Here is a 19,294-nt window from a genome sequence, read left to right on the forward strand (position 1 = left end):
ATGAATATTAATATATAACATTCAAAAATTGAATTCCAATATTTCAGAACAGGAAGATAACAGTTAAAGAACTGGGAACGGAGCATGTTACTCGTACATTACTCCACAATTATGGTGGCCATTTTCAATTTATTATACACAATATTTCAGTACTTGAATCAAATTCTACAGTTTTATTTTTGAGAATAAAGGAAAAGAGACAGGTAATAAATAGTCTCCAAATCAAATCAATAAAGAAAATTGTTAATATAACCACCAATCACTGATCACCTGGTGACAGAAATGAAGCCTAACTCTGATAAACTGTACATATCAAATACAGGTCAGGCAACATATTGTGACATGTTGCGCAATGGAGGACAATCCCTCCCTCACCCAGCAGTGACGTGGGAGCTCTGGCTTGGTGACGTAGCCCCCTGGGCTATGTGGCACCGCTTCCTACTGTGACAAGGCACGCAACGCGCGGTGATGTAACACGGCGTGAGGCAACAGCGGTACCGATTACGTGGCAGGCAAGCGCTGCGACTATATAAGGGGACTGCACAGCCGCCGCAGTCAGTTAAAAGTGTATCAGCGGCCGAAGACAGTTCTCCAGCCAGCAGTGAACGAGTTGAATTGAATTGTGGTAACCGCCGAGTTTAGTTGTAACGAGTGAATCGTGACAGTGTGAAGAGATTTGCGAATATGGTTATAAAGTGTGAAACCCCGCAACATTGTTATAATTAATTGTAGCTGAGTATTGTAGGCTGTTAAATAAACCAGTTAACAATCCGAACGGCGTAATCAGTAACAAAACACGTTACAATATCACTGTGTAATTGGTCAGCTGGTGCCATATACCTTCCATGAATCAACTTGTGATATACATAGTTGAGTGGGAGATGCAACTGAAAGATGTTTATATAATGACCCACACACATCTATTCAGAATATTCCCAAACATGACTGCAGTATCTAAGCTAGTGGTTCACATGTAAGGAATGTGTTCTGTTAAACACCATTTACTATTTTGAATTTAACAGATCAGATTATATTCAATTAACCACAGATATGTTTTTTTTCTGCTAGGACACGTGAGTAATAGTGATGACAAATAAGCACAGCATTACTTACAAGTCATATAATCAAGATAATGTTTCAGAAACAATCTCACATTGCAGAGGGCTGCTGTGCACCATTCCTTGCAATTGTAGTAAAATTTTATTGATATAAACCATTATTTTGAACGTCCAATTTATCCTACGTAAGTCCTAACCTCATTAGTCAAATGCAGAGCTAGCCAATGCCTGATGCAGAGTTCAAGGATTTGCAATTTTCCATCTGTATCCAGTTTTGCCAACCATGGTATTCGGGTTTATGTATCCACTATTTTTAATTTTGGTATATATGTGGAGGGGGGGGAGGAAGATGGCTTCTACACCAAGGCACCCAATTAACATTATCTGATTGTTATTCATTTGTATCAGTATACTACCATCTAGACTGCCATTGTACTGCACCTCTTTACTTTCCAAGACACTTGTGCCACAGTTTCCTCTAATCCCCAGTTTCCCACAATGCTTTGGTCTTGCCAGTCACAATATTTTATAGAAACATAACCTAAAAGGTTTGCAAGCGATTGATGTATTACATTTTATCTTCGATGTAAACACACAAATATTTTCGTAATGAGCAAAAAATTATTTTATTTGTAATAAGGAGTGATATTATGATAAGATGAGAATCACACTGAGATTTAAGAGAAATATGTGAATATATGTAATAAATTATTGTTCTCTTCTGTACACCTCACATGTGCAGATCCTTGTTTTCACAGTCGTCACTTGGTGTGATGGTGATCTTCTGGGTATTCATTATAAAGCCATCAAACTGAAAAATATCCAAATTGCAACAATATCTAGATCAGGAGTTAAATTTGCAATAGATACATCCTGAAGTAAACTTCACAAGTCTTTAACATTATGGGTGTACCCCCCACCCCTGGTTTAACAGATGCACTGGTTCACTGATGCCCTGAATCAAATTGTTTGCAGTGTAAATCTGGCTATCAGCACCATAGTAGCAGGAGACTTAAATATGGATGATAAAGGTTAAGGCTAGAGTTCTGTGTGTTTTGTAGCAGTGAAAATTTAAATTGTGGTTTTCTGAATTAAGATATCATACATTCAGATATTCTAACAAAGAACATAGAGTGGAAGGAAATACATATTTGCAACCTGAAATATGAGGCAATTTATATGCTTCTGTATAATGTGCTTATGTGAGTAACAAACAAACTAACTCACCTCCAGCTGACTGACTATTCTTTTAAATGTTAATAAAAATGTTTCCTGAACTTGTCCATAAAAAAGTAAATGTCTATAATTGGGGGTGGGGCGGTGTAAAACTATCCCTGTAACAGGCTGCAGAGGCTTATAGGGTTACGAGACGTTGAGGCTCCCACATTTTCTAGACAACTGGCTCACAGATAGCAGTGAGGTTGTCAGCCTTACATGCCAGCCACACTTTACCCCCAGGAGGATTTCTGGTACTCATTTCTGTTAAGTGGACGGTAGTTTGTTTAAAATCATAATGATATACAAGGTGGTTCAAATATGACCGGGACTGATTTTTTTTTAAAAAACCATAAATGCCAAACACTTACTTGCACCTGTCAGTTTTCAATGTACTCCCCTTTGGAGTCAACACATTTTTTCCAATGTTCTGGAAGCATCCTGATGCCCTTTTCAAAAAGGGCTTGTGGCTGGTGGCGTATCCACTCCCGAACAGTCTGGATGACAGTGTCATCCACAAACCACATGCCTTGCAAGTCTGATTTGAGCCTTCCGAATAGGTAGAAATCACTTGGGGCAAAATCGGGACTGTACGGCGGATGTGTCAGAAGGTTCCTTTTCAATTTCTGGAGGGTTTCCATTGTTGTTTTGGCTGTATGGGGACATGCATTGTCTTGAAGGAAGGCTACCCACTTTCCACCTGTCTTCCGCTTGGATCGGATCTTTTCCTTCACGTCTGTTGCCAGGAGGTCTGAGTAATAAGCTGCATTGACGGTTCTGGCATCTGTCAGAAAGCCTACATGGATAACCCCCTGCCAGTACCAGAAGAATGTTGCCATCACTCTTCCTGCCGAACGGCTCCTCCACGCTCTTTTGGGTTTGGGAGAACTGGTATGCCGCCACTTGCATGATGACTGCTGGGACTCGGGAATGAAGTAGTGCACCCACGTTTCATTGGTGATCACTATAGACTTCAAAAATGCACCACCTTCATCTTCAAACTGCTGTAGGAGACAACTGGCAGCTTGCATGTGCACCATTTTGTTCACGTTCATCAAAGTGCGTGGTACCCACCATGCATTCACCTTGCAATAGTGCAGGTTGTATTTCACGATGTCTTCTACACTACCAACACTGATGGACAGCATTACTCCAAGTTCCTTGATAGTGATGTGCCTATTCTCACGAATAAGCACATCTTGTAATATGTATTTAACCCCCGCATTATTTTACGAGATGTGATAGTGTACCCTGCACCGTGAGCTACCCTACTTGTTTATTCTAAGTTGTCCTTTTCCTGTATGGGGTAGTCTAGACCCCGAAATTCTGAGTGAATACAAAATAAGAGGTTCACCCTTTTGGGGAGAGACGTGCTTATGGGCACTTCCTGCAGGTGTTCTCCCCTCGTGATTTCAAAAATCATTTTAATTGGAATCCTCATTTAGAATTCCTATGACCATCCAGTGCTCCATACGTCTGAATGGTCAAACTCTTCTTTAAGGACGACGAATCAAATGTCGATCCTGAATCTGACTACGCCCTCAATAGGCGTGTCTCTGGGTGTCCAAGCACCAAGTCCGGGGTTCGAATCCCTTTAAAAACTCAGGCTTTGCCAGCCACGGTGGACACCACGCTAAACTTTTGACTTGTTCACTTCGGTCGGACTCCTCGCCAGTTTAATCACTATCTTCACGTATTTGTGTGTTACTACTGAACTTCAGCGCGGCATCATCGAGTAGTACACTCAGCACCTCCCTGGAGGCTACCTCTCACTACCTGCCGAATCCTACCGCGTTGGTGCATAGTGCACTCACATCCTCTGTTCATTTATCAAGTAACTATAATCAGTATTCCTAATGTAACCTTGTGTAAGCATTTGATTCAATACATCTTTCTATTAACCTGAAAACCGACTTCCGAAGACTTGAATTTCAATTCTTAAGTGCTCCAACGATCCCAGTCCACAAGACTTCCGCTCGGTCTACAAGTACTTCCCATCACTATCCTTCGGGATACAACACGTCGGGGAATTTTCTGGTGTCAGGTGTGGGGTTGGACACAGCCTTTGGAAGTTATTTCGGAAGTTTGGAGCCAGCAGAGGAAGATCGAGAGTTCTGCACGAGGGAGTGTAGTGGCCTTGACCTGCTCTCTCATTGACCAGTTGTAAGAATTTGACGTCTCCGCATCTCGACGATTCATCACCAGACGCTCTTAGAGGTTGCCTAAGGGTCGTTTTTCATCCCTCGCGAGAGAGTGTAGTGGCTTTGACCTGCTCTCTCATTGACCAGTTGCCTCTGCATCCTTCAATCACTCCGATTATGCTTAACGTCTGGATCCACGAGCTCTGATCGGAGGTTGACCGACTACGAGGCAGCACCACTTCATCATCATCCAGTCGCCGAGATCTGTTGGTTGCCAGACCGACACTAAGAGGCCACCGAAGAGCCTATCTAAGAAGAAGAAGCCAACACGAGGGAGTCCGACACCGAGGACCAGACTTCGAAACCCACCACAGCCCACCGGAGTTCACCAACTGCAGAGATCCATCACCACATCCCGCAGGAACTTCAAGGGACGTCCCCTGCGCAACCGCAGCCCCGAGAAGCAGAAACATCGGGTGAGTTGCACTCAATTATTTTCTTTGGATGTCAGCATAGTAGTTTGTTTAGACGTGGCTTAGGCAATTTGACGTTAGTGAAATTGTTTGTGAAGTGAAAAGGAAACCGCGGTTAGACAGATTCAAATTGAGGATTGATTAATTACGAATTATAAGTGACCATGGAGGCAGATAATAACAGTGATATTAGTTCTGCAGCCGATGATGGCATGCATTATTGCAGTGTGGCAGAGGCCATGAAATTGATTACCCACCCATTTGATGGCGATAAGAGAAAATTAAAGGAATTCGTAGAAAATGTTGACGTGGCATTTGAATTAGTTGACCCAAGGAAACATGAAGTTTTATTGAAATTTGTTAAGGCAAAGATAACGGGAGACGCCCGATCCAAGTTAATGGTAAGGGACCTTACTCACAGTTGGGGGCTAGTGAAGGGAATATTGGAAGAGAATTACGCAACAAGGCGTACGTTAGATTATTATGCTTGTAAGATGTTTAATGCAAGGCAGGGTAATGCTGAGAGCATTGCTTCGTGGGGAAGTAGGATAGACGCGTTACAAACTGATTTGAGGGAAGCTGCAAGACGGGTATGCAAGCCTGAAGAAATTATAGGAGCCATAGGTCTAATAAATCACCTAGGGAAGACTTGTTTCGTACAAGGACTCCACAATGAGAGAATTCAGACCATAGTTAGAAGTCGAGGAGAAACCATCCTCCTGTCTCAGGCTATAGAAATTTCTCTGGAAGAGGAGTGCGCAATCCTCTCCATGAAAGAAAGATCGCCTTTCTCAGCTAGTGGGCCCACCCTCAGATGTAACAAGTGTCATAAGTTAGGCCATACCAGCGCCAGGTGTTTGAGCTCAAACAGAAACCCCAGTGCCAGTGTAAGGGAAGTTTTAAGTTGCACGCGCGAGGAGCGCGATGCAAGGGCTGTCGGTAGAGACAGGCCCGCAGATTGTTTTGATGTTCAGGAAGTTTTAAGTTGCACGCGTGAGGAGCGCGATGCAAGGGCTGTCGGTAGAGACAGACCCACAAGTTGTTTTAATTGCGGCCGTGGAGGACACGTCGCAAGGTTTTGTCGGCAAGGACCGGCGTGCAGGAAGTGTGGTCTAAGAGGACACACTGCTGATTTATGTAGAGCCCCGAGTAAGGAATGGATCAGGTCGGGAAACGAGGGAATGGGAATCTCGAGCAACCTGAAGATTGCCCAACCCAGAAAGTAAATGGTTGTCCACAGTTTAAAGTTGATACTTGCCAGAATCGCCAAGAGTTAAATTCAGATAGTAACCCTCCGTTCAAAATTAATGAGTGTGAGAAGCATGCGAGGTCGAATTTAGACACGGTGACATTGAGAGTCGATTTGAGTAGGACCGATAAACTGAAATTTCTGGTTGACACTGGCGCAGATATTTCTGTCATCAGAGACTCGAGTTTGAAGCCCGGGTGCGACTTCAAACACGACAATGTAATAGAAATTAAAGGAATTTCAAAGGGAGTCATTAAAACTGAGGGTACAGTAAATTTGAAGTTATTTACTGATCACATGAAACCACGCATGAATTCCACGTAATAGGAGACAGTTTTCAGTTGCAATACGACGGAATTTTAGGTCACGATTTTTGGGGAAGTAAGAATGCAGTCATTAGCTACTGTAACCGTCAAATCCTGATGGAAGATGTCGTACTTAAATTCAATCCTAAGGACAGTGGCGCGAAGAGCAAAATTTTCAAGGTTACACTGAAGGCCAGATCAGAAAACTTTGTGAAGTTACCCACTACACATAAAGGACAAGGTTTTATATCGAGAAGGGAACTTATGCCAGGGATATACATGGTAGAATCTTTAACTAGGGAAATTGAAGGCACTTGTATAACGAGCATAGTGAACACATTAGAAGAAGACGTCACAATTGACGCGCCCCTTGTCGAGTTAGAGGAAATGGATGAACCCATTCAATCAGAGGCCATGATATTTGCTACCATGCTAGTAGAAAACGAGACCAGGTTGTCAAAATTGCGTAAGGAATTGAGAACGGACCACCTAAATAGCGAGGAAAGAGTGTCACTAGTTAGAAACTGTGAAGAGTATAATGACGTGTTCCACTTACCAGTTGACAAACTAACCTTCACCACAGTAACTGAGCATGCCATACCCACCCCTACAATAGATCCAACCAGAGGGATAAATACTAAGTCTTACCGCATTCCGGAAATTCATAAAGAGGAAGTTAACAGGCAGATGGAACAGATGTTACGAGATGATATCATAGCACCAAGCTCCAGCCCCTGGAATTCACCAATCCTTGTAGTGCCTAAAAAGGTAGACGCATCAGGCGTAAGGAAATGGAGAATCGTGGTCGATTTCAGGAAACTTAATGATGTCACGATAGGCGACAATTTTCCCATTCCAGTGATTTCAGAAGTATTAGACGCACTTGGAAATGCAAGATACTTTTCGACTATAGACTGCGCGAGTGGATTTCACCAGATTTTAGTTAGGACGGAAGACCAACAAAAGACGGCATTTAGTATGTCACAAGGTCATTATGAGTACAAAAGAATGCCTTTTGGTTTACAGGGAGCTCCATCCACGTTTTCTAGGTTGATGTCGACTGTACTCGCCGGGATACAGGGAATAAAATGTTTGGTTTATTTGGATGACATTGTCATTTTCGGAGAAACGTTGCAGGTTCACAATGAGAAATTAAGAGAGGTTTTGGGCAGGATGAGAAAACATAATTTAAAACTGCAGCCAGATAAGTGCGAGTTTTTGCGAAAGGAAGTAGCATTTTTAGGACATGTCATAACTAAAGACGGTGTTAGACCTGATGAGAGAAATGTAGAAGCTGTCAGGAATTTCCCAGTTCACACATGCACACGGACGTTAAAAAGCTTCTTAGGTTTGGCAGGCTACTACAGACGGTTTTTGCCAAATTTTAGCAGAATAGCTAAACCACTGACCGAATTATTGAAAAAGAATACGCCCTATGTTTGGGATGACAAAACGGATAAAGCTTTCAATACTTTGAAGGAATTATTGATAACAGAACCGTTGCTTCAATACCCTGATTTCACGCGACCGTTTGTGTTAACCACAGACACTAGTAATGAAGCCATTGGGGCAGTATTAAGTGAACGATCCATAGGCAAGGATCTTCCCATAGCTTACGCTAGCAGAACTTTGAATAGTGCAGAGAAAAATTATCCCACAATAGAAAAAGAATTGCTAGCTATTGTTTGGGGATGCAAACACTTCCTTCAATACCTGTATGGGAGGAAATTTACCATAGTCACTGATCACCGTCCACTCACGTGGATATTCAGCGTGAAGGACCCGAGTTTGAGACTCTTAAGATGGAGGTTAAGGCTAGAAGAATACGATTATGAAGTAATTTATAAGAAAGGTTCGGAAAACAAAAATTCCGACGCACTTAGCAGAATCCATGTTACCACACCCGCTAAGGAAAATGAAGACAATAAACCTATAGTCAGCCAAGAAGACAAGGCAAGGATTCTCAGGGAAATGCATGAAAACCCAACTGGCGGTCATTTAGGTATGAATAGGACATATGAAAGAATAAAGCTTTTCGTAACCTGGCCAGGTATGAAACAGGAAATCGAAGATTATGTTAGATGTTGTGAAATTTGTCAGAAAAACAAAATTACACAAAACAAAACTAAAATGCCCCTGCAAATCACAACTACGCCGGATGTAGTTTGGGAAAAATGTTCATTGGACATAGTTGGACCCCTGACCCTTACAGCAGAGGGAAACAAATATTTGTTAACATTTCAGGACGAGCTGTCTAAATTCACGTTAGCCGTACCCATCCAGCAACAAGATGCAGGAACCGTAGCTAAGGCTTTCGTAGAGGAAGTAGTGTTAAAATTCGGGATTCCACAGGTACTTTTGACAGATCAAGGTTCTAATTTTCTCAGTGAACTATTTGCTAACATGTGCAAACTTTTGAAAATTAAGAGAATTAAGACAACAGCGTATCACCCCCAATCAAACGGAGCGCTAGAGCGCACGCACAGGGTGTTAGCTGAATATCTTAGATGTTACATTTTGGAAGACCAGACCAATTGGGATAAATGGATACCTTACGCCACTTTTGTGTTCAATACGACACCTCACACCTCCACAGGTTTCACGCCGCATGAGCTCATGTTCGGTAGGAAGCCGAATATACCTGGCATACTACAGAAAGAAGCCCCAGGCGTACAGTATACGTATGATAACTACGTAAGGGAATTGCAGTCTAGGCTTCAGTCCAGTTATGAATTAGCTAAGAGCAATCTGATAGCTAAGAAGGAACGAAGTAAGGAACAGCAAGACAAAACTGTAAACATTCCGTTGTTTGTAATAGGGGATAAAGTCTTACTCCATGACGAAAGAATTAGGAGAGGAAGGTCATTGAAACTGTCACCCCCTTGGATAGGACCCTATGAAATAGCAGAGGTCGACGACGTAAATATTACGCTAAAATTACCAAGGAACAAGACCCTCAAGGTCCACGCCAACAGACTGAAACCGTTCTTTGGCTGATTGCAGGGCCATGCCGGCCAGAATGTGGACCCTCTGCAGCATACTAATGTTGCTAAAGCAGACAGCTTCTCTCGACGTCACCATAGAGAAATACACTGAATCCCCAGGCTTGTATTATGACGACGCAGGTACCGCACAGCTGTACAATACAGAATGGAAGGTTGTCACGTATGTAAATCTGGAAGAGGCTAATCAAAATTTGGAAATTGTAAAGAAATATGCCAGTTTATCGATACAATTTTGTAAGGAGCACGAACACACATTTTGGATCAATTTCACTGATTGCATGAAAACCATTAGATATTTGGATAAACAGATTGAGGAGGTAGAAAATATGAAACTACTTGTAAAACAGTTAACCAGAATTGATGAGGATGCGACCCAGTTACGTTCTAAAAGAGGTGTTTTTAATTTCATTGGTGGAATTAGCAAAATTTTGTTTGGTACTATGGATAGTGAAGATGCTTCATATTATACGGACAAAATTTCGGTTTTAGAGAGGGAACAAATTGAGTTTTTGAAACTTTCCAAGGAACAGATATCAGTTGTAAAATCGACCTTAAGATCTATATACACGACGTTACAGGACGTATATGCCAACGAGAGGGTACTATCAAAAAGGTTGGAGAACATGGCCAGGCACGTTAATGAACGCGATGGCGAGATAAAGAGAATGTTTACTTCTACCTCTATGTTGCTTGTTGTAAACGAACATTCGGCACAATTACATCGAGCTTTGGGTGAATGTAGATGGGATTATGAAATCTTAATTGAAGCCATTATTAATGCTCAGAAGGGCGTAATTCAGCCACATATTATTACACCAGCACAGATTCTGAATCAGTTGAAATTAAATCAAGCTGACATCCCGAGTGACCTGACATTGCCAATTCCATTGAGTGCAGCCTACCAGCATTTAGTTTTAAGGATTAGTGAAGTAGATATAGTTTTGAAAGGAAATTATTTTGTGTATGTAATTCGCATACCTTTGACAAGTCATGTGAAATATAGTGTGTATCATGTTTTGCCATTGCCGATCAAGATAAGGAATACTAACTTTAAATTTACATTTATATCGCCAGAACATGAGTATTTGTTAATGGACATAGCCAAGCAATATTATGCTAGATTAAGGGTACACGAATTTAAGGAGTGTAAACTAATGGCTACCAACCATCGGCTGTGCAGGCAAAATTACCCTGTACAAGTGAAACATGTAAATGAAGAGTGTGAAGCCGAACTGCTTCAGTCCATTAGAAATATACCCAGCAGTTGTTCTCAGAGAATAGTAGAACTGAACCAAACACTGTGGACCCAGTTAAATAACAATGAATGGTTATATGTTGCTCCAGTAGTGGATACACTCACTGTGCTGTGTTCGGGTCAGGAACCCTCTGACGTTCAGATACATGGCACAGGAAAGCTCAAGTTGCACGGCTTGTGTAAGGGCTACGGGAGCAAGGTTCTCATTCAGGCCCATGCTACCGTTGCTTCCAACAATACAGGCAAGGATATTATTCCACCCCTAACCCTTGAATATGACTGTTGCTTGCCTGAAGAAAGAAATATAAAACTAAACAAAATGCATTTGGATCTACCGATAAAAGGTGTGGTCAGTCATCTTGATGACTTAAAATTAGCAAGTTACAGAGTAGAGGAGGTAGAGAAACTCATATCAGAGGAAGAGCTAAAACTGAAGCACTCCAATATAGATTCTCATTTGTCATTTTTGTACTATGTAGGAATGATTACTACATGTTTAATTTTGGTCATTTTTTGTTACTGTTGTTGCTGCAATTGTTGCCGTAGAAGGTGCCCTAATTTCCTTAAATGGTGGAAAGATAACAACCCATGTACAACAATTGTGTTTAAGCCCAAAATAGTAAAGTCAATTCAGTCATCTAGAGAAAGTTTGCAATTTCCTTCGTCTAGGCCTAGCATTAAGCACAGAGGATCGCAAAATGACAGTCAGGAAATTACTGAGTTAGTGTCCTTGACTGCCAGCACTGGTCCTTCTGGCAAGCGTTAGCACATGGCAATGCTTGGCAGCATTGATTTCCAATATAAGGATTTTATGTTTGTGTAATATCTTATTCATCTTTTAAGTGTAATAACAAGTAATTTTGTGTCATGTAATCAGTTGGTTTCACAGTGATGTGAACGAGTATGATTTTGAAGGAGTGCGGATGCTGAGCATATGGTATCACGTGCGTATGTAAGTTAATTACAATGTATTAATGTAACAGTAAGAAAAAATCTAAGCAAATCATTGCTTAAATTTTTTTTGTAAGGGGGAAGGTGTAATATGTATTCAACCCCCGCATTATTTTACGAGATGTGATAGTGTCCCCTGCACCACGAGCTACCCTACTTGTTTATTCTAAGTTGTCCTTTTCCTGTATGGGGTAGTCTAGACCCTGAAATTCTGAGTGAATACAAAATAAGAGGTTCACCCTTTTGGGTACCTTCTGTTCACTCATCACTCTAGCAACTCCCAGACAGGACTGAACAGGTTCTAACCTGAACAGGAGGGAGGGTGGAGGTTGTGGCTTCACTCTCGCACAGCTGCTGCTCAGTGCGGCTTGTTTACACATAAATCAGTCTCGGTCATATTTGAACCACCTTGTATATATGAATGGTAACAGTTTTTGTTGAGATAATGGTCTGTTTCTGCTAGACCCAATGAGGTCATTCTATTTCTCAATTGACATAATTCTTCCAGGCACACTATGGCCCTTGTGTCAACTCAGTCTCTAACATGAATGAGTACCAGGAATCTTCCTAGGGGGAAAAGAGTGGCTGATGAGTAAGGCTGACAACCTCACTGCCATCTGTGAGCCGATTGTCTAGAAGATGTGGGAGCCATGACATCTCACAATCCTGTGGGCCTCCATGACCTGTTACAGGGATACCTTTACCTTCTACCTGCAAGATGGACAGATTTTGCAGGTCAGAAGGAAGCTGAAAAGGTAGAACCAGTTCTAAATAGGTGAAGTGAAATTGTGGGAGAGCACCCTTAGATGTAAGTTTCAGAGTACTGAAGGTATGCAAAATAAAGCTAATGAAGATCCTTATTTCATTATAATTTGAATGATAAAATGGAAGTTTGGGGTGATCACAGTGGTATGAAATGTCTTTGCTTACTTGAACACTGGGATTGTGGGTTCAAATCCTACTCGAGGCATGGTCTGTGTTTCTTTGTGTTGTCGTGGGTAGGTAGAAGCCTTGCAATGGGCTAATCCTCTGTCCAGGAAGTCTTACCAACTATCTCTATGATTCACAGTTTCAGATTAATTCTGAATGGAAACAGGCCAGATGGTGTATTTCATCAAGAAAAAGAAGGCAAATGGGAGCTTGGAAGAGCTAATTGCGATTCTCTTATTGTTACAGTAAGGGAAAGTAAAAGTTGACATATTTTGGAAGGTTTTTAGAAGGATAATAGTATGTATTTTAAGTGGTAAAGTTAGAGAGATCCAATCACAAACTGTGATTGGGTTTCTGTGTAACATACCCAGGGGTTCTCTTTGATTTCAGCAACGATTTGTTTTACAAGTGTCCAAAATTCTGTATTCTGTTCAGAATATTAGGCAATGGATAAAGACCAATCTATTTAAGGCTTGTTTTGGGAGCAACAAATTGAATACTACACCGAGAAATATCTTAACTGGAGAAAATCTGACAGTGAGACTGACTTGAATCATTGCCAGTGAATGTCAGATGAGGAAGAACTTTAAACCAAGGAACATCAAATGCGGGTTCCACTGTAATCCTAAGTTTATATACCATCACCAGAACCCTTCAGACGAGACTTAATATCTGTACAACTGGAGAACAATAGTACAGTGATGGCTTGATCACCAAGTAATAACATACCTCTTTTATTTTACACTTTATCTATGTGAAGCGAATATTTAGGTGGACAGTCAAATGGGTCTTCAGGTTCATCCAGGACTGGAAAGGACTCCAGCTTGCTGGTTCGTCTTTCAGGAGCCAAGCAGAGCCACAATGCTAGTAGAACCGCAAATGTGATAGCACCTGCTACAAGCAGACGTGGCAGACCTGATTTACGAGCTGCACAATCCAACCAGTCACCTCCAAAGCTACGAGCTGTTTCCAAAAAATGTTGATCTCTCACAGCGCCAAGCTAAAAAAGAAAAAAAAAAAGGAGGTGGAGGAAGAAAAATTATATTTAAAGACATACCTAGGTCTCTTGTTGCATCTGCATTTTGAAGGGAGGGAAGGTGATGCTTTTGTTTGAACTAGCACATACACACCATGCAATCCTTATCTCAGGTAGTGGACTCTTATCAAATCAATGGCACATTATGTTGAAAATGATCAGGTCTAAAAACACAGAGAGTATGTATTATACAGATATTAATTACTTTCATATATTATGAACCACAAAATCCATTGCAAAATTATGTTCTACCATTTTAAGCTCTGGTTCATAGTGTTAAGTTTCATTCAGAATTATAGCTTTTTAATTTTTATCCTCAAAGTTTGAAAAGATTTTTGATGTGTTATATATTCAGATATTTTTGAACTTAATAACTGCCTGCTTTAAGAATATTAATAGAGAACATATCCCCTTAAACTTACTGCATACTCTTCTGGTGGCATTGTTTTCACGTGTGTTTTGGGTAAACGACCAGTGCTCTGATCAACTTTGCCATTGCTGTCCCCATTTCCAAAGCCCCAACTGCGTTCAAGTTGGCGCTTTAATCCCGGATCTGTCAGGACATCATCTGGTTCAAAGTCACCTGCTGATCAAAAGGCAACAAGTTATTACAAGAAAAGTATACTGCACTAAATCTCTATAGTCTTAGTCTTCTGCCTTACTGGTTATAAGAGTAAATTCAATTTTTACATGTTGGATGAGAAAAGAGTTATTCAAATTATGTAAAGACACCTTTGAATTTTCTCAACAGACATGATGAAACCATAAAATCACTGATAAAACTTCAGATCATCATTATTTATATAACTATTAACATGAGGTTTTCATTCAGAACATCATAAATTGTAAAGCATACACATGCAAAAAAAAAAAATGGATAAGCATTACTGAATGAAAATTTTTAAGACAGACATACCAGTATTTAATGCACAACACATGTATCACAGTACAGTGCTGTTTTTTGTACATTGTAAATATGTTATACATTTCACACTTCAATTTCTTTCTTATTCCTTCCTGATTTCTACACTTTCTTAACAGATCACTGCCACTGATTTCCGTTGCAGTCTTCAGAGGTTTATAATTGTCTTTACAAATCTATTAGGTGTCTGTTATTATATTTCTTAAGTTTCATTTGTTTGCATTTACAAATTATAAAGAGGGGTAGTCATTAATTATACTTGTAACTCAGTATTTTCTCATACATAAACAAAAAACAAACAAACTCTGTGGCTTGTAGTCCACAAGCGAACTATACCACCCGAGCAACTGCTGCTTGTCGGCAAAGCTAGTGCCAACTTTTGCACATAGAGGGTGTCATGTGTTCAGCACAACACTTCCCTCCATGGCCGTTAATCTCGGTTTTCTAGACTGGAGCAGCTATTTCCTTGAAATAGCTCCTCAATTATCCTCATGAGGCTGAGTGGACCCCATTTCTGACCCACTACTTCTCAGAAAATCTGGTAGGGCTACGAATCGAACCCGGACCTTTGGATCTGTAGGCAGGAACTCTTGACCTTTTCTCATACATAGCAAAATAAAAGCAAAGCTTTTTAAATGTTCAGATGTTCTGAAACAATTATGGAAACCAACTTCAAGCTTACAACTTAAATTCACAACATTCATGCCACTAGTACTTTTATTATTTCTGAGACCACTATTTTAACAGTCTTGACTTATATTTCTTGTTCATGCATACAAACATCTGCTGTATAGGTAATGAAGCTTACCAGGTTGTAGCATCAGGACACTGTTACCATCCTCAACATAAAGTGACCAGCTAATTTGTGCTACCAGAGAGTCCACCTGGGTGCAGTGGAAAAAGACAGTTTTTATTTGATAAATGACCTTAGCAGTTTAGCCACAGAAAGTTATAAGTGTATTCTGTATTATTTTATTTAATATAAACAAAATATTTACTAACTTTCTTCTGCTTAGCCATACTTGCACAGCCAAGATTACATCCATACCGATCCTTGGTGTGGCTATACGCTTCCATGCAAGCTGTAATAAAATATATGTAATTTAAAACTAACATTTTGATAATGTTTTTTGATGTTTTGTTACTGATAAGAGCAGATGGCAAGGTCAAGGTGTAATAATAAGGGAAGAAAATTCTATAGTTACCCATGCACTCTGCAGTGGATCTAAATTTTCCAAAATAATATCCGTATCTGTAGAACTTTATTCATGCATGCATAAGGCAGAAATAGCTTTTGACACTGACAGGCCCCTAAAACCTCCACACATATATGTGTATATGTACAAACTTATACCAGAGTGTGCTGTGTGTCTGTATTTGAATCTGCTGTACATTTGCCCTCTTTAAGAAGAAACATGGGAGATAATTATATGAGAAGTTCATAAACTCTAAGATATACAAGTATTTTATAGCTATGTTTATGTATACAAGGAGCCGGGGTAGCATAGTTGGTATAGTGACAGGCTACAGGCTGGATGACTAAGGGGTTGAAATTTGAGTCCCAGTAGGGTCAAGAATTTTCTCTTCTCCAAATCGTCCAGACCAGCTCTGGGGTCCAACCAACCTCCTATGCCATGGGTACTGGAGACTCTTTCCCCGGGGGTAAAATGGCCAGGACGCGAAGCTCACCATTCACCTCCAGCTAGTGCCAAGATCAAGAAAATGTGGATCTATACATCCACTCCCCCATATGCCTTCATGGCGTAGTGCTTAGTTTGTTGAGCACAGGGAAACTTTTACCTTTTTTTATGTTTACTAGTAAATGTTTATGCTGGAAATTTCTTAAAAGGAAATCTGGACCTGATAAAGATCAGTTTCTTTGAGAACTGGAAGAGAAATTGAACTAAAGAGAACTAAGCCTGTGAGTATGTGTTTCCAACATTACAAATATAGGCTTACTACAATACAATAACTTCAGCAATGAAGTTTGTTTTCTTTTTCTTTCAAAAAATTTCTATTATAGATTTACTGATGATTATAATATTACTGCTCTGTAATTTAATCTTCAGGTTCAACTTCTACAGTTCGCCAAGTTAATTCAAGTGTTCTATCCAATGTAAAAAGATTGGACATCAAAATAAAGTAGCAAGGAACAGTTCTACATTGTCACTTGTATTGAAGAGTACTATCTTTTGGGATGTGATGCTATGTAGTTCAGCAGAAGCTCACCACTATTTCAGAGGAACATACTACCTCCATCTTCAAGGTTAAAGAGTAAGTCATGAAAGTCACATTCTAGAAAACTGTACCCTTCATGGTCCTACTGTGAGAACCTACATCTGACTAATTACATTCTTCTTCAGTCATTATCTATAAAATGTTCAATGTGCATGTGAACATTCTACATACAAGTCTTCCTAGATTTATGCAAACAGTTGTGTCCCAAAGGAAAGCCACAGACAGTGAAATCAAATAAATCAAACACATTTTTTCTTCCTCCCTTGCATCCTTCTGCAACTCGCACAATATTGTACATGACTGTCTTTTCTGCATGCATGGATTCACATTGAAGTGAGTGCTATCAATTGAAATAAGTCTGAATTAATTCAGTGCATTATAACAAAATCACATTTTTTTTAACTTGCATATAACAAGGGGTAATCAGCTTCATGCTCAGGTTTTTATACCTCCCAGAGAAAGTGTCCCCTGGTATGCACTCTAGGGGAGACTGGGTGGACCCCTGCGTCAGTCTAGACACGATGGAAAGTAGAAAAATCTCTTTGTCTTGCCAGGAATTGAACCACAACCATCCAGGTCCATAGCCTGTTGCTATACCAATTGAACTAGCCCAGTTCCCATATAAAAAGGGGTACCTGTACTTTATAAATCATCTTACTGTTGTACACTTTTGTCTACTACAGCATGATTATCACCATGTTCATTTGATATGGTGCTGTATGCACTCACTAACTTTATGGGCTAGGTCTACCTTGAGCAACTGTTATGTAACCAATTAAGAAATGTCTTGCTTAAGAAAACTGCTGAGAAATCAAACCCACATACATGCTTGACAGGCATCTTTGGTACTGTTCAAGTCTGAATTTTCCTTGTCATCAATCAGATGTATTAGAGTAAAAAACCTGCAGCCTTGCCGACAGCATGATCCATATTTTACCTGAAAACATAAAAGAAATACAGCCTTTGTATGATCATGGAGTGGTATAGGGAACTACAAAAAATCCCAAACATCTCAGATGGAATGGATTGTGAGTTATTAATGACATTATCAACTGCAAGTTATTCAGCACTGCACGATATGAAGATCATGTACAGTGAATTTAAGAGTAATGGAGAGGAATTGGTCATGGCACATTTCAAAGTATGATTCAGACCATAAGTAGTGAGGAAAATCTCAGAACCCTTCAGGATTTCCTGGCCAAGATTTGAATTGGGCATTTCGTGAATGTCAGAAGTATTACTGCCTGAACCAATCTGTTCAGCTGGTATCCATAAATTTGTCTTATTTTGTGGGTTATTTAACAACACTTTCAGTATCTCAGACTCTTATGGTATCAGGTGGTAGGGATAATGATCAAACTGTTAAGGATCTGGAAGGAAGCAGTGATGACCTATTCAAGGTACTATCATGGCATAACAGACACCAAATTCAGCGACATTAGGGAGGCAATAAGTTTATTACAGTGCGCTGGGTTAAGTTCGGCGTGTTTAAGAAATGGGGTGATTATGAGAATGGTTGAGGAAAACAGCACAAAACCTCACTCAAGATATCAAGTTGTGAACTGGGCAACTCCAGAGTACAAGAGCACTTTTCCTGCTAGACCAACTAGTTTGGTCATACGTGCTTCTTCCTCAGTCATGTAATTACAAGCAAATGCATTACTCAACCGAAAAGTTATTTTGTATGACAGCATAAATAATGTACTCGCACAAGTAGTTTCCTTAAACTTTTATAACATCGGAAATCTCATGAAAACTACATAGCTGACGTTTATTGCCGGTAAGGGGGCGTGTCAGTAATGCGTGAAAGCAGCGTAATTTCAACGGAATGTCAGATCACTACTTACATTGGGAACTGAATTTCCGGGATATGTCTTCTCACAATATGCCTCACATGGGTCCACCGTGTTCAGCACATCATAAAACAAATCAGACTCAACATATCTGCTACACAGTAATACCAGAAAGCTCAGAAATACTGTACTTTTCGCCATTCTCTGCTACATCAGATTATTATGGAAAAATTTCGTATACCAGAGGTATTAGTTGTTTTCTTCTGCTATGGAAACTCAACAGTGGTTGAATATGTGAATGATGTAATCCAATCAGGTTACACGAACTTTGAATTTGTCCAATCAAATTAAGACAATTTTCCTTGTGCGTTCTTATGATATTCTGGAATCAATTTCGTCGTAATCGAGTGTTCCTAAAATAGACTGATTCTTTCTGTAGTTCTAGACTTATTTTCTTCTATATTGTGAAATTTTTGTGAGGTCTGGATTGTGTAATTCTTGCAGGTATCCGTGGACCTAGGTTCGTCTGCGGATATTGATGCGTCCACTTCCACTATCGATATTATTATCATGGTGGTCAACCATGTGGCGCGAAAAACAAAAGAGCCGGAGTTTTTACGTGTGGGGCATTTACTCACACACACGAAACTTTTAGCCACATACCTTGGAACAGAGTTCTAGGGATATGCGAAATTTTAGAAAGTTGAATCAAAACAGTGCTGT

General features: G+C 40.2%; 1 protein-coding gene across 2 annotated transcripts; it reads right to left on the minus strand.

Moving 5' to 3' along the window:
• Positions 1-734: 734 nt before the first annotated feature.
• LOC111868443 (transmembrane protein 59) lies at positions 735-19,097 on the minus strand. 2 transcript variants are annotated; one of them, XM_023859071.2, is made up of 7 exons: positions 18,626-19,097; positions 17,604-17,715; positions 15,543-15,622; positions 15,349-15,424; positions 14,041-14,201; positions 13,312-13,582; positions 735-1,869 (listed from the first exon to the last, which is right to left on the minus strand). In XM_023859071.2, exons 1-6 carry the CDS (start codon positions 18,770-18,772, stop codon positions 13,322-13,324), a joined length of 837 nt encoding a protein of 278 aa, XP_023714839.1. In that variant the 5' UTR covers positions 18,773-19,097; the 3' UTR covers positions 735-1,869; positions 13,312-13,321. The 2 variants fall into 2 exon arrangements, with proteins under 2 accessions (XP_023714839.1, XP_023714837.1); XM_023859069.2 differs by having other exon boundaries at positions 14,041-14,204.
• Positions 19,098-19,294: the final 197 nt, after the last annotated feature.

The sequence above is a fragment of the Cryptotermes secundus genome, unplaced genomic scaffold (genome assembly GCF_002891405.2).
Source record: "Cryptotermes secundus unplaced genomic scaffold, Csec_1.0 scaffold106, whole genome shotgun sequence".
NCBI lineage: Eukaryota > Metazoa > Arthropoda > Insecta > Blattodea > Kalotermitidae > Cryptotermes > Cryptotermes secundus.